The sequence below is a fragment of the Hypanus sabinus genome, chromosome 11 (assembly GCF_030144855.1).
Source record: "Hypanus sabinus isolate sHypSab1 chromosome 11, sHypSab1.hap1, whole genome shotgun sequence".
In the NCBI taxonomy this organism is placed as follows: domain Eukaryota; kingdom Metazoa; phylum Chordata; class Chondrichthyes; order Myliobatiformes; family Dasyatidae; genus Hypanus; species Hypanus sabinus.
The window spans coordinates 52,715,795-52,732,649 of record NC_082716.1 but is presented as its reverse complement, the minus strand read 5'-3'; the positions used below and the strand labels follow the sequence as shown (position 1 = coordinate 52,732,649).

General features: G+C 38.3%; 1 protein-coding gene and 1 long non-coding RNA gene across 2 annotated transcripts in view; one reads left to right on the top strand and one right to left on the bottom strand.

Moving 5' to 3' along the window:
* LOC132401961 (uncharacterized) overlaps window positions 1-16,016 on the bottom strand; it is a 28,571-nt gene extending 12,555 nt beyond the window's left edge. The window contains exons 1-2 of the long non-coding RNA XR_009514766.1: window positions 11,823-16,016; window positions 11,476-11,587 (exon numbers count right to left, since the gene is read on the bottom strand). This is a non-coding gene — a long non-coding RNA (uncharacterized LOC132401961). The remainder of the gene's footprint in view (window positions 1-11,475; window positions 11,588-11,822) is intronic.
* Window positions 1-16,855, top strand: part of LOC132401959 (cytochrome P450 4B1-like) — a 77,946-nt gene that overhangs the window by 49,738 nt on the left and 11,353 nt on the right. The window contains exon 8 of the mRNA XM_059984339.1: window positions 693-883. Within this exon, the coding sequence (XP_059840322.1) occupies window positions 693-883 (191 nt within the window). The remainder of the gene's footprint in view (window positions 1-692; window positions 884-16,855) is intronic.

Sequence of the window (16,855 nt, the reverse complement as noted above, 5' to 3'; positions counted from 1 at the left end):
AGGCTTTTTCCCAGGGCTAAAATGGTTAACACAAGGGGGCATCATTTTAAGATGCTTGGAAATGGGTACTGAGGGGATGTCAGGGCTAAGTTTTTCATATAGAGAATGGTGGGTGCATGGAATGCGTGCCGGTGGCGGTAGTGGAAGAGAATTCAATAGGGTACATGGAGCTTAGAAGTATAGAGGGCTATGCGCTAGGGAAATTCTAGGCAGTTTCTAGAGTAGGTTACATGGTTGGCACAACATTGTGGGCTGAAGGGCCTGTAATGTGCTGTAGATTTCTATGTTCTAAAAAAGCCTATCCTGTTATTCCTGTTATAGTGTACCTACTCTTAAGGATAAAGCTCAAGCACAGATTGGGAAAGGTATTTCCTAATTGACAAATGATAAATTTAAAAAATTTGAGTATGTATTTTTTTTTGGATTTCAGGTGTAAGATTTCACTGCTACTGTGTTCGCTACTAAAGAGTAGTTTCTTTACATCACTGTTCCTCTACAGAAAAATTCAAACAAATTCCTATTATTTCCTTGGTAAAGTTCCAAACTGCTGTATGTTGCCTACTCAAGTAAAGCATAATTATAACTACTGCTTAAGAGCATTTATCAGTGTTTTTTTTCTGTTCCATGTCATTTGAAAATCCTAATTGCAAACAAGCCTGAGGATCATTTAAGGCACCATTAATATGTTGTAGGATGAAGATGGAAAGGGACTATCTGATGAAGAAATCCGAGCAGAAGTTGACACTTTTATGTTTGAAGGCCATGACACAACAGCAAGTGGAATTTCTTGGCTTCTGTACTGTTTGGCCCAACACCCAGAACACCAGCAGAAGTGTAGAGAAGAAATCCAGCAGCTCCTCATGCAGCACAAACAAGTTGAATGGTGAGTTTTATGTAAACCTTGTCTCTGTTGTTGATTCACTTCTCCAGGCTTTGAGGTTGTTGTACAAAAAACATCAGAGTGAATTTTCAGGAATTCTTTTGGCCTGCACACAGTTATTGGATGGTGAGTGAACTGGCTACAGAGTACTTACAAGTACAATATTATCTCTTGCGAACCATACCAACATTATTCCATTGATGTTCAAACAATGCTGCAATTGCCATGTAAAAACTTGTACTTCTAAAACAACCATATTGAGAGCTACAGATGAACTATTCCATGTTTTTAACATTACAATGTCTTTTTATCTGTGTTATTTTATTTCAAAGTACAGTCTTTCAAATTTTTCTATGTAAAAGACCCAAAGGAACTATTTTGAAGAAGAGTAGAAAAATTATCCAAAGAACCTTTATTCCTCAAACCACACCTCTTAATGAGGAATGATGGATTTGCTTTTAAGCCACTATTTGAAGGGGTGGGTGCTGCATAGTTTGACAGTCATGTACCCTACCTACTCAGTGGAATCCTCTGCCCCAGATGCTCAGTTATTAGATACGTCTAGCAATGAGGATGATAGATTTTGTACATTCAGATACTCAATAGATTGTCAAACTGGCTCGTATTGCATTAAAGGCATGCTGTGTAGTAACTTAGCTACCTGACGAGCATCCTGAGTGGACCAGTGATCCAGGGACCTATCTATGGAAGTTGGAAATTTAAATTCAAGTAATTAAATAAATCAGCAATTTTCTAGTCCTTGTAATAGTAACACAATTATTCTGAGAACCTATCTGATTCAATAATGTCTTTCAGGGAAGAAATCTGCTATCCTTACCTAGTCTGTCTTGTATATGATTTCATAAGACATAGGAATAGAATTAAGACATTTGCCCCACCGAGTCTGCTTTGACATTCAATCATGTCTGATCCTTTTTTTTCCTCCTCAGCCCCACTTCCTAACCAGATCCCCATAACCTTTGATGCTGTGTCCAATCAAGAATCTATCAAGCTTGTCTTAAATACACTAAATGACTTGGCCTCCAGAGCTGCCTGTGGTAACAGAAGACCTGCGGCTAAAGAAATTTCTCCACACCTCTATTTTACATGGGCACACCTCTATCCTTAGGTTTTGCCCTCTTGTCCTAGACTCCCCCACTGTGGGAAACATCCTTTCCACATCTACTCTGGTCTAGGCCTTTCAACATTCAAACAGTTGCAATGTGATCACCCTTATCCTTCTAAATTCTAGTGAGTACAGACCCAGAGCTACAAAATGTCCCTCATATGATAACCCTTTCATTCCTGGAATCATCATTGTGAACCTCTGTGGAACCTCTAGAATGCTAGCAGATCTTTTCTTAGACGAGGAGCCAAAACTGTTCATAATGCTCAAAGTGAGGACTCACCAGTGCCTTATAAAGTACATCCTTGTTCATATAGACCTGTTGAAACAAACATTGTCATTGCATTTGTCTTCTTCACCTCTGAGTGAATCTGCAAGTTAACCCTTAGGGTGTTCTGCACAAGAACTTTGAAGACTCTTTGCATCTCAGATTTTTGGATTTTATCCCAGTCTATAAAATAGTCTGCACATTTATTTCTTCTACCAAAGTGCATGACCATACATTTTCCAACATTGTATTTCATTTGCCACTTTCTTGCCCATTCCCCTAATCTGTCTAAGTCCTTCTCAGCCTACCTGCTTCCTCAAAACAACTCGCCCCTCCACCAATCTTCATATCATCTGCAAACTTGGTAACAAAGTAATCTATTTCATCATCTAAATCTTTGATATACAGCATAAAAAGAAGCGATCCCAACACCGACCCTGTGGAACACCACTTGTCACTGGCAGCCAATCAGAAAAGGACCCTTTGATTTCTACTCACTGCTTCCTTGCAATCAGCCAATGCTCAAAACCATGACAGTAACTTTCCTGTAATACCATGGGCTGTTAACTTGGCAAGCAGTCACATGTGTGACACCTTGTCATAGGTCTTCTTAAAGTCCAAATATACAACATTCAATGCATCCCATTTATCTATCCTACTTGATATCTCCTCAATGAATTCCTACAGGTTTGTCAACCACTGAGGTCAGGCTAACTGGTTTATAATTTCCTTTCTGCTGCTTTCCTCCTTAAAGAATGGAGTAACATTTGCTAATTTCCAGTCCTGACACCAATCCAAAATCCAATGATTCTTTTTCAAGATTTTTATTAATTTCTTACATAAAAATACAGGGTACAGTAAGATATATATCGATTACAATGTATTGGAATCACTGATTAAGTGTAATTACCCCATATCCATATAAATTAAATTTAAACATAAAATTGAAAAGAAATAATTTTATTATACAAAAAGTCTAAACCCACTACCAGAAAAAAAAACAGCTGTTTGGTTAAAAAAAGAAAAGGAAACATTCTTTAACATATAGTAAAACATATTATTAGCCAACATCTGTGCTTAATAGCAAATCAAAGATTTTGAAAGTAATTCAAAAAACTTCCCCACAATGTTAAAAGGTCTTGTCTAGGTTCAGAAATTGAACATCGAATCTTCTTTAAAATTAAACATGACATGGCGTCATGTAACCAATGAGTATGAGCAACAATGCCCTCCTGACTATAAGAGAAATAAGGGCCAAAATATGTAAATAATGTGTCTCCAAAATAATATCATTTCTTCCAAGTAAGGCAGTCCAAGGGTTAGGTTTTAAATTTACTTTAAAAAGGACTGAAAATGTTTGAAATATTTCCTTCCAATATTTTTCAAGACTCGGACAAGTCCAAAACATATGGATTAATGAAGCTTCTCCATTATTACTGTAGTGTTCTCGTGCAGTATGTTGAAACTCTAACACCAAGTTAAACAGAAGTCAATGAGGACGGGATCGCAGTGAGATTGACCATTTACTGTTCACTCTGCCACATTAACGTATGGTGAAAACTTGATAAAACAATACAAAACATATACAGTATCTGTTTCCTTCTTGGCATCGCATTTACATCATAAATACTTGTAAAAGTAAAACTACAACAAACTATATTACATTAAAGTATCATTAAAGTACAATATACAGTCAGAACCTATCTACGCCATTAACAACTTTAAATACATTTCAACACAAACTTTCCAGCAACACTTTCAATAGCACAAGAAAATAAACCTCATCAACCGTCATTTCTTTTAACAGAATAAGCATTAACATTATGAGCAACAATGCCTTCCTGACTATAAGAGAAATAAAGGCCAAAATATGCAAATAATGTGTCTCCAAAATAATATCATTTCTTCCAAGTAAGGCAGTCAAAGGGTTAGGTTTTAAATTTACTTTAAAAAGCACTGAAAATGTTTGAAATATTTAAAAATTACTAAAGCTAAATAAATGGCTTAAGGGCAGCACAATTACATCTATCACAATAGGGAGATATATCTGAATAAAAACAAGACAGCTTATTCTTAGACATATGGGCTCTATAAACCACTTTAAATTGTAGAAGGGAATGACGGGCACATAATGATGAGTATTAACCAATTTAAAAATTTCATTCTAAGTGTCCTCAGAAATTGAAATCTGTAAAGCTTGTTCCCAAAGATGTTTAATTTTATCTAAAGGAATATTTCTCATTCCCAACAACATACCATAAATATTAGGTATAGTTGCATTATTGAAGGGTTTCAAATTAAAAATTATATCAAGTAATTTTTTATCTGGACTTTTAGGAAATGTATGTACTTGAGAACATAAAAAGTCTCTAATTTGTAAATATCGAAAAAAGTGAGTTCTTGATAGACTATACTATATTCAATAGTTGTTCAAATGAAGAGAGACTATCTCCACCAAACAAATCATGAAAAGATTTAATACCCAATCTATTCCACTCTTTAAAAACTACATCAGACATAAAGGGTTTAAAAAAAAAGTTGGAAAAAATGGGACTGGAAAGTGAAAAACTCAATAAACCAAAATATTTTCTAAATTGTACCCAAATCCTCAAAGTCTGTTCAACTACAAGATTATCAGTTAAATTACCTAAAAATAAAGGAATTGAGGATCCGAGAAGAGAAATGATAGTAAATTTATTAACAGAGTTAGCTCCTAGACTGGACAGTCCTCTCGATTAATATAATATACAGGCAGTCCCCGGGTTACTAACGAGTTCCGTTCCTAAATTCGTCTTTAAGTCGGATTTGTACGTAAGTCGGAACAAGTACATCCGGTATTATTTAACGTCAGTTAGTGAAACATTTGTCTTAGTATATACCTAGTATATATTTTACCTTTCTATGCATATAAAACACTTAAAAAACATATGTATTCCAATAATTTAACCACTGTGTTGCTTAGTAATAATTGTAGCTTTCATCAGGACAGGGCCTTTCACATGCTCTATTATTCTCACTTTATCCTTTATCCTTTAAAATTGTTCCAATCGTTGACTAACTGTAGCCTAACACTTTTCCAATGACCGATGACGTTTCACCTCTTTCTAAACGCTTTATTATTACTACTTTATTTTCAATTGTGATCGCTTCCCGTCAACGGAATAGAAACACTGTGGGCAGCGGGTCCCGATGTCCGCTGGGTCCTAAGGACCATCGCACTCAATTCCCTAGGTCCTAAGATCCGCCACACTGAGAGAGGTTAAATGGGACAAATGGAGGCTGTGCTGGGTTTGGGTATTTGATCCTCCTCAATATTCTGTGTGGGAATTTAAACTGGAGGTGTCTGTTTTTTTTTTTACGACTTGCAAACTCGACATCAACCCGGCATGCTTGGGAGCGGTCTGTCACTGGATCGAACTCGGGAACCTCAGTTCTCGAGTTCGGTGCTGATCTCAGTGGGGAGTGGGTGGTCGGGTGAATCTTGCTAAGAAAAATTTAAGCTAAATGCAAAGTTAACACTCAACACAGTGTCAACAGCAATGACTTAAAATGGCGGAAGGCGTCGCGATCAGACTTAAAATGGTGGACGGCGTTCTCCTTCCTCGGTTTGTAAATACGAGTTGTTCATAAGTCAGATGTTTGTATCTTGGGGGCTAGCTGTAACCAAAACATAAGATTCTATATATTGACTGCCCAGTAATAAAACCTAAAATTGGGTAAGGCTAAACCTCCATTCTTTTTAGCTTTTTGAAGATGAACTTTATTTAGTTGAGAAATTTTATTATTCCATATATAAAGATATAATAGAAACCAAAGAATCAAAAAAGGATTTAGGAATAAAAACAGGTATGGCCTGAAATAAATATAAAAATTTAGGCAAAATATTCATTTTAATAGAATTGATTCAGCCAATCAGTGTTAAAGAGAGGGGTGACCAACTTAATAGTACCTTCTTAACATAATTCAGAAGTGTAAAAAAATTTTCTTTAAAAAGGAATTTATAATTCCAAGTGATTGTTACACCCAAAAAAGTAAAATGATTTCTTACAATTTTAAAGGAGGGTTAGTATTAACTAATACCAAATTATTCAAAGGAGAAGTTCATTCTTATGAAAGTTAAGTTTATATCCTGAAAACTGACTAAAGCAAGAGAGTAAAAAAATTAAAGAAGGTAAAGAAAACTCCAACACCAACCCTGCGGAATACCACTGGTCACTGGCAGCCAACTAGAAAAGGATCTTTTATTTCCACTCACTGCCTCCTACCAACCAGCCAGTCTGAACATGCCAGTAACTTTCCTGTAATACCATGGCCCTTTTAGCTTGGTAAGCAGCCTCATGTGTGACACCTTGTCAAAGGTCTTCTGGAAGTTCAAATATACAACATCCGCTACATCTCTCTTTATCTATCCTACATGTAATCTCCTCAAAGAATTCCAACAGGTTCAGCAGGCAGGATTTTCCCCTAAGGAAACCATGCTGACTTTGTCCTATCTTGTCCTGTGTCACCAAGTACTCCATAACCTCATCCTTAACAATTGACCCCAACACCTTCCCAACCACTGAGGTCAGGCTAACCGGTATATAATTTCCTTTCTGCTGCCTTCCTGTTTCTTAAAGAGTGGAGAGACATTTGCAATTTTTCAGTCGTCAGGTAACATGCCAGAGTTCAATGATTTTTGAAAGATTATTTCTAATGCCACCACATTCTCTACCACTACCTCTTTCAGAACTCTAGGGTGTAGTTCATCTTGTCCGGGTGACTTATGTACCCTTAGGTCTTTTAGTTTTTTGAGCACCTTCTCCCTTGTAATAGTAGCTGCACTCACTACTCTTCCCTCACACCCTTCAACACCTGGCACACCGCTGGTGTCTTCCACAGTGAAGACTGATGCAAAACACTCATTTAGTTCATCTGCCATCTCCTTGTCTGCCATTGTTATTTATCTGGCCTCATTTTCTAGCAGTCCTATATCCACTCTCATCTTTCTTTTAGTTTTTACATACTTGAAAAAGCTTTTACTTTCCATTTTGAAATTTGCTTTCAAATTTAATCTTTTCCTTCCTGATGATTCTTTTAGTTGCTCTATGTAGGGTTTTAAATGCTTCCCAAACCTCTGTCCTCTCACTAAGTTTTGCTTTGTTGTATGCCTTCTTTTTTACATTATGCTTTGATTTCCCTTGTCAGCCATAGTTGTACTATTTTGCCATTTGAGTATTTCTTTGTTTTTGGAATACATCTGCCCTGTGCCTTCCTCATTTTCTCCAGAAACACACACCATTGCTGCTTTGCTGTCATCCCTGCCAGTAATTCCTTCCAATTTACTTTGGTTAACACCCCTGTAATTTCCTTTACTGCACTGAAATATTGCTACGTCAGACTTTACTTTCTCCCTATCAAATTTCAAGTTGAACTCAATCATATTGTGATCACTGGTTCCTAAGGGTTACCTTAAGCTCCCTAATCACCTCCAGTTCACTACATAACACCCAATCCAGTATCGCTGATCCCCTAGTAGGCTCAACAACAAACTGCTCTAAAAAGTCATCTCGTAGGCATTCAACAAACTCACTCTCTTGAGATCCATTACCAACCTGATTTCCCCAATTGACCTGTATGTTGAACTATCCCATGACTATTATAACAATGCCCTTTTTATAAGCCTTTTCTATTTCCTGTTATAATCTGTGGTCTACATCCCAGCTACTGTTGGGAGGCATGTATATAACTGCCATCAGGGTCCTTTTGCACATGCAGTTTTTTAAACTCAACTCACAAGGAATCAACATCTTCCGATCCCATGTCACATCTTTCTACTGATTTGATGCCATTCTTCACCAGCAGAGCCACGCCACCCCCTCTGCCTGCAAAAGAACATGTAACATTGGACATTCAGTCCCCAACTACAACCATCCTTCAGCCACGATTCAGTGATGGCCACAACATCAAACCTGACAATCTGTAATAGTGCAACAAGATCATCCACCTTATCCACCAGTCACTATGACTTGTTTGTTTGGGAACAATTAAGGATAGATAATCAATGCCTGCATTGCTAGTGTATAAAAGAATATTCAAAATTAAACCAGCTACCTAGCCCTCATCCTCATGCAAAGATGAGACACCTTTAACTATCGACAGAGTGATACACAGTCTCAGACTGGGGGTGGGGGGGTGGGTGGAGACTGACTTAAGCCAAGTGGAAGATATGTCTGTTGACCAGTGATAGGGGGTCATCCCCATCTTTCTGTAGGCCAACAGAGTCTGGATGGACTGCATGACCACCTCCTGCTTCTGTTTCTTCTGTTTCGTATTATAAGTATTGATAATAACTTTGCATTAGCTGTAAAATATTTCAGGGATTCGATAAAAGGCTGTTCTTTTTATCTATCGTCCTTTGCAACTGGCCCTCAAAGCTAAGACCCACAACAGATCCGTGGATAACTTCCCAAGTGAAGGCTTCAGCATGGCCTTTGCTCCTGTAAGTTGTGCCAGTCCAATGTATTTTGGGAATTAGGTTGTGCACTTTGGGATATCATATACTAACTAACAGAGTAAATGGCAAGGACCTCAACAGTGTGAACATACAGGAGGCATCTTGTGGTACATGTTCATAGTATCCTGAAAATCATGACGGAGGTGGATAGGGTAATGAAAAAGGCATTTTACATACTTGTGTTCAGAGGCCAAGGCATTGATTATGAGTTGGGTTGTCATGTTACAGCTGTATAAATCATTGGCCAGGTTGCACTTGGAGTATCATGTACAGTCTGGTCACCACACTACAAAAAGGATGTGGTAGTATTAGAAAGAGAGGGCAGATGAGACTTTTGAAAATGTTGCATTGGGATATAAGAGGGGTTCATAGACAGGGTAGATCATCAGTCTTTTCTCTGAGGCGGGGGACTAAAAGGCAAAGGTTTAAGATGAGGGGAAAATTTAAAGAAGACCTGAGAGGCAGATTCTTACTCAGAGAGCCGTGGTTATAAGGAAGGAGCTGCCAGAGGAAGTGGTGGAAGCAGATCCAATCACAACACTTAAAAAGCATTTGGACAGGAACTTGGATAAGGCAGTAGGAAAAGGATAGAGATCTAATGTCAGCAAATGGGATTAGCCAGATAGGCATCATGGTTGGCATGGATGAGGTCTGTAAAAGGTCTCTGTATATGCTGTGCCACTGTGACTCCTGGAACTCCTCTGCTCTCCAATAGGCAACACAAGCTTCTATAAATTTTCCCACCACACCAGGTTAATCTGGCATGTGTACAGTGAACTCACTGAATGTCAACAGGAGAAATAGGCTGCTGAGAGAAAGTTGAGAAAAGTTTATTTTTAATTTGATTTTAACTACTTCAGTTTAAATTTCTTGTTTTTCAATGTATGAATCTTTCTAGACATAAAACATTAAATTAATTTTTTAAATGTTTAAACATTAGTTTATAATGTGTCTTGAGTGATTGCAAACATCGAAGACATTCATATTGATCTAAACAACAGATTTGATCACAAGTGAGCCGTGGGTGGTGTGGAGCAGGAACAGTGGGTGGCCTGCGGGTCCTCACCACTGTCAGTACTGTTGTCATTTGTGAAAGGAGAGTCTCTGTGCACCGATGTGAAGAGAGCCTGGTTCTGAATGGAAGACTACAACTAGGAGCATGATGGACATAATGTCATCATCCAGGACACGTTAATCTCAGTTTAGCCAAAGACCTGCCTCATTGTCTGCTCAAGAAGTCTCTGTATTATAACATAGATCTTCTCTTTGAATAAATATGATGAATTGAGGATTTTTATGTTTTCTATTTAGATAAAATTAAAGAAAATGCTGTGAGGTGTTAGAAAGGGATAAGTTAATAAATCACAGGTTAATCTAATGTTACATTTGATATATCATGTGAGCAGAACAGTGGCAGATTTCAAGTTTAAACTACTACATGTGCACTACCCAGTGCATGTACTCTTTGATTGGAGTTGGATAAAGAAAACTGTAAGAGACACCTAGGAGAAATTCAAGCTCTTGTAAACCTGCAGAGTTAACATTGACATTGAGAGAGTATTCTTTTTGACTTAACCATCTCTGAAAAATAGTGGCCTCCTAAAAAGAAGTACAAGGCTCTCAGGCGGGATTGGATTCAAAGGTTTAAAGTACATTTATTCTCAAGGTAGGTATGCATTGTACAACCCTGAGATTCATCTTCCCCACAGACAGCCACGAAACAAAGACCCGTTCAAAGAAAAATGCAAACACTCAACGCGCAGAAAAAGAACAAATCACATGAATGGCAAAAAATGAGCGAAAAACACAGAATATAAAACACCAGACCGCAAATCATCGAACAGTCCAGGCATATTCAGTTCAGTTCATTTCAGTCTAGTTCTGTGTCATTTACTAACTTCTGGTGGAGCCAGTCTGCTCAGATCAAAATAGCAACAAAAAAAAAGGAGCAACCAGGAGCACATCATAACATGAACTACAAACTGTGTCAATCAAACCTTGCCTGAGACCCAGGTCTCCGGCAGCATTGAGCAAGAGGGAGGGAGGGAGACCATTCAAACACAGTGATTTCCCTCCAGGATCGGTGGATGAGTGGGAGAGGGAGTCTGTCACACACAGACACCTTCTTCCAGCAACAGTGAGTGAGAGGGTGGTAGGCAGCGCTGAACCCCCTCTCTTTTTTTGATCTTGCCTTGGTGTCAAGAAATGAAGTCGATCATGGATTGGCACCCTGTCTCCAGGCTTCTTGACCTCCAGCTCACACACATTGCTCAAACCTCACTGAGCCCCCAGAGTACCAGACTGTACAATCTGTAGATCACAGGCTCCAACAAAAGCAGAAACACATTTGAAAGAAAAAGAAATGGAACAATCTGAAGGATGGAAAGTGCTGTTTAAATATCTGTGGTCTAACAATTCCTTCAAACAACTTAAAAAACTCATTGATTAGCAGCTGAAAACTGGCTTAACCTAGGGGAAAAGCAGCATCGTACCCAAAAGATCTATTGGAAAGTTCAACTCCTGACTTTTAGGCTAGGAAATTCTTTTTAAACTGATTTTTATGTTAACTTTAACTTTAGTTTATATGTACCTTTGGGCTCATGTCATGTACATGTTTAAATGACTCTCAATAACAAATGTCAGGAAATTGCTTTAATATTTCTAATTGTGATCTTTGAGCCAACACAGTGAAACAGCTTACCCACCTACTTCAAGGAGAAATTTCCCGTTGTCAGCATGTCACCCTCCAGAACTACGCAGCACACTCGAAATGCAACATCAATCTCAACCATATTTTCATCTTGCACCTTCTGCAGTCTGTAGAAAAATCGACACTATTATTTCAGTCAACTTATCTTTAGTTAGGCAGAAAATCATTAACTACCAAAATAAATGGCTGTGTGAATTGAGCTGAGCTGAGCCGAGCCAGTCAGCCTTGTACAATTCAAAGTCTTTTTTGCAGATAATCACTGGCATAAAAAAGACTGATCAGACAGTTATGCGATTAAAGTATAACAGAAACCATGGAAGTACTTTTAAACCTTTTACTCACAATCTTTCCCTGTGCCTTGGGCCTTCCCATCTAGCCCAGCAGATGGAGAGGATTGGACACAAATTAGGAGCAGGAGTAGGCCATTTTGTCTCTGTACACTACCCACCATTCAGTATGATAATGCTGACATCAACTTCTCTTCTATGCCAGTGCCCTCGATTGCTCAATCTTTCAAATTTTTACCTATCTCCACTTTAAATATACTTCATTGTCTGGCCTCAAACAACACTTGAGGACCGAGAATTCCAGACATTCAATACCTACTGAGAGAAGAAATTTTGAAGCGCCTCAATTTTAAATTCCTTTGTTCAAGACTTCCCCTCTGGTGAGAACACCTCAACATCAACACTGTCAAGCCCACCCCCCCCCCCAAGATCTTGTATATCTGAACATTCACCTTTCATTCTTCTAAATTCCAAAGAGTACAAACCCAACCTGTCTAGTCTCTCATACGGGAATTAGCTGGACTATCTTGTTCAGACTACATCCAACGTTGCCAGGTGTGGCCTCACCAGTATCCCATACAACTACAAAACTTAATATATCTTTAAAGATTATTGCTGTGACATCATGTTTTTTTTTACCACCATAGGCCAGAACAAGGAGATGCATTTTGATCTCATATCCAAGCAGGTTCTCCATGGCAGTGAAGTGTTATAATTGTTGACCTACCTGCAGACCCTCTCAATGCGAATTCATGACAATTCACATTGCTGATGTTTCCACAGTGAGGCCTATGTCTGTGAGAAGAGAAGAAGAATAGCCCTTAACTCGCCAGTGGAGTTATCGGGGCACCATCTTTTGACAGTGTTTCCGTAGCAAGCTATTGTTGTTTTTACGAGGCCAAGTTGCTAGCTCGATGCTCAACCCGACTTGGATTCGAACTCGGGAACCTTCGCTCCAGAATCCGGTGCTGATATTATTGCGCCACCAAGTGGGACATGTCTGTGAAGACAAGAGTTTAAACCTTTCAGGGAGCAGCTAATTGTGCAGTTAGAATTTACCTTGTCCCCATCATCAACATCCTGGGAGTCGTCATTGTAGAGCAGGTCAGAAGCTGGACATCCTGAAGAGAGTGGCACAGCGTCTGACCCAGCAAAACCTTTGCCGCATTAAAAAGGCCGAATTTGGGAGTGTGCTGGAGCATCCTCTACTTGGATGGATGAGTGCAAGGCCAATCACAAAGCCCAACGACTTCCAGACAAAGCGGCTCACATGAGCTGTTCACTCTCCTAACGTTCATTCGCTCTGCCTTTGGCACACAGCAGCTTCCAGTGTGCGCCATCCAGAAAATGCATTACAGTGACTCACCTAGGCTGCTCCAACTGCTCCTGTCAAACATAAGACCAGTACCGCCAAAGACAGGGGCAATAGGTACATACTAAAGCACCATCTGTGGATTTTTCTTCACACATACTCCTGATTTTGAGAGATACTTCTAGCCCATAATAGTTGCTGGGTCTGAGTCCTGCAACTCCCTACTCACCCGTCACATACAGAATCAGGTTTAAAATTATTGGCGTATGTGATGAACTACATATACCTGTCTGGACACGCCCCCTGCTGACTGCTCCTGTGGCTCCTCCCACAGACCCCTGTATAAAGGCGATTGAGGCCTGAGCCCGGTCTCCAGGATGCAGTATGGCGGTCACTCACTGCTTGTTCCTTCTTCCAGTCAATAAAAGCCGATATCTCGCCTTACGTCTCAGAGTGAGTTATTGACGGTGCATCAGCGTATGTCATGAAATTTGTTGTTTTGCAGCAGCAGTAGGTTTATAATAATAAAAAACTACACATTATAGTAAGAATGATATATTTAAAAAAAGAAAATTAAATTAAGTAGTGCAAACTGAGAAGGGAAAATACTGAGGTAGTGTTCATGGGTTCATTGTCTATTCAGAAATCTGATGGCAGAGGGGAAAAGCTCTTTCCTGACACGTAGAGTGTGTGCCTTCTGACTCCTGTACCTCCTTGATGGTAGCAATGAGAAAAGGACATGTCCTGGGTGATAGTGGTCCTTAATGATGGATGCTACTTTTTAAGGCATCGAAGGTGTTCTGGATGTTGGGGAGACTCGTGCCCATGATGGTGCTGGCTGAATTTACAACATTCGGCAGCTTTTTCCTCTGCTTTTAAATGACTGAACTGTCCTGTCTTTGTGGAGAATTCTGAAGCCATTGAACTGCAGTGCTGCATCTGAAATGACAGTGGATAACCATGTTTCCATGAAGCAAGATGCACAGCAGTCCCAGATGTGGTACAGAAATCTTGCTCTGAGGTCTTTGGCTTTGCTTTCTTGCTGTACTTCATCAGCAGGATAGTCAGGAGCGGAGGTGTAAGGCCTCTGCATTTCAATCTTACCTGTTGGACCAGCACAGTATCCCTGCTTTTGTTTTCTTGAAGAGGAACTGCACTTGCGAGCCGAGCTTGCTGTCCGAGGTTTGTCGATTTTGAGTATCGATAGATTTTTTTGAAAAATGTCTTAAAACGATGCTGGTTACTGAAGTACTGTTCCATAGCTTTGAGTGTGGATTTCAGCTGTAGTCATCCTAAATGGGAATATTTTGATGTTTCCTAAGAGCTGCAAGCAAACAGCTGCCACTTAATGGTGCTTTCTTACCAGAAGATGGCAGCACATTTGATAGAAAGAGTTCAGTTCAGGAAGGCAGTCCAGTAGCAGCTTTGTAAGGCCATGAGTGATAGGCAATAGATGCTGCCCTTGCAAGCAATGCCATTTTCCCAAAATAATGAATAAATATAAAGGTCATTGACAGGCACGTTTTGTGAAATCAGGTATCCTTTCTTCAGTATCAATCCACTCTCTTCGGGAAGTAGTAAAAATGTGGGGCCATGATTGGTGAAGTTCTTTAAATATGCAGTACATGGAGGGAACATGCTCCCATCAGATAAGCAGAGCAGGATCCTGGTTCACTTTAGGGTCCCCTACTCTGAGTTCCCCCTCTCTTCACCCTCCCAGGTATTCTCCTCTCGATTTACCTGAGAGTCTGTGAGCCTACCTTTGGGGCCAGTCCGTGCCCACCATCCACCTCAGGTGGCATCCTTCTCACTGGATAACTCTCCCCTTCTGCTTATCAACACTACAGAGAAGGCAGGAGAGTTAAAGCCAGTTGTGGCTCTCAGTCTTTGCCCGATTTGCCCAGATTCTTGTCCCAGATAGAATGTACCAGATATACCAGTTTTATGTTGTCTGGTTATTTAATAGCTCAAGGGGGTTGAGTGTATATGTGTCTTGTACATTTTCGGGCCCTCGGCTAAAAGGCCAAAATTCAGAATGACTAAGCAATGGGTTGTCATTTCCAGGATTATTAAGCAGTCCTTTTCAATCTTTTTATTGATTTTCACATATACACAAAAAAAATAACATAATAATAAGTAAATTATAAATACAATAGACTTGAAATCACATTGATAATAAGATAATAATATCCTACTAAACATCAACAAAAGAAAGTACCTTAATCAAGTCCACATGATTATATGAAAAAAAAACAAATAACCATTAAAAAAGAAAAAAAAATATTAAAAAATATGTGAGAAAAAATATATATTAAAAAAAAATAAAACACTAAACTAAACTAACATAGGCAATAACAACAGTTTACAAGTATAAGATAGTGTCAAAGAACTCCGGAACTCCATACCTGAACATGAATAAGCAGAAAGGTCCGGAAAAGGCCAAATTAATTCATATGAAAATGTCGAATAAACGGTCTCCAAGTTTCTTCAAATTTAATTGATGAGTCAAAAATAGTGCTTCTAATTTTTTCCAAACTCAGATAAGAAATAGTTTGAGAAAGCCACTGAAATGTAGTAGGAGGATTTACTTCTTTCCAATTTTGTAGTATAGACCTTCTGGCCATTAATGTTACAAAAGCAATCATTCGTCTGATTGAGGGGGAAAACTGATTGCCATCTTCATTTGGTATGCCAAAAATTGCAGTAATAAAATGAGGTTGTAAATCTATATTCCAAATTGAGGAAATAGTAGTAAATATATCCTTCCAATAATTATGTAAAGTGGGACATGACCAAAACATATGGGTCAATGAGGCCACTGCTAAATGACATCTGTCACATAGAGGGTTAATATGAGAATAGAATCGAGCAAGTTTATCTTTAGACATATGAGCTCTATGTACAATTTTAAATTGTATTAAAGCATGTTTAGCACATATAGAAGAAGAATTAACCATTTGCAAAATTTTTTCCCATTTATCTGTTGATATGTTGTATTGAAGTTCTTTTTCCCATTCTTGTTTAATTCTAACTGATATTTCTGGTTGTATCTTCATAATCATATTATAAATAAAAGCTACTAATCCCTTCTGACAAGGATTTAAGGTAAAGATCAAATCTGTAGTGTCCATCAAAGTTGAATTAGGAAAAGATGGTAAAACTTTATGTAAAAAATTTCTAATTTGTAAATATCTGAAAAAATTAGATTTAGGTAATTCAAATTTATTAGAAAGTTGATCAAATGACATCAAAGTATCTTCAAAAAAGAGATCACGAAAACATTTTATACCTTTCCTTTTCCATATGTTAAAAGCTTGATCTGTCCAGGAAGGTTTGAAAAAGAAATTAAATAAGATAGGGCTATCAAGAACAAAGTTTTTCAAAATAAAGAACTTACGAAATTGAAACCAAATTCGTAATGTATGTTTAATAACAGGATTAAATATTTGTTTATTAAATTTAACTAAATCCGCAGGAAGACAAGAACCAAGAACAGAGAATAGAGAATATCCCTTTACCTCATTACATTCCAAATTTACCCACTGTGGGCACAGTGGTGAATCCAAATCTAATTTCCAATACAATAAATTACGAATATTATTTGCCCAATAATAAAATCTAAAATTAGGTAAAGCTAAACCACCATCTTTTTTTGATTTTTGTAATTGCTTTTTACTTAACCTAGGGTTTTTATTTTGCCACACAAATGAAGAAATTTTTGAATCAATGCTATCAAAAAAAGATTTAGGAATAAAAACTGGTAGGGCTTAGGATTA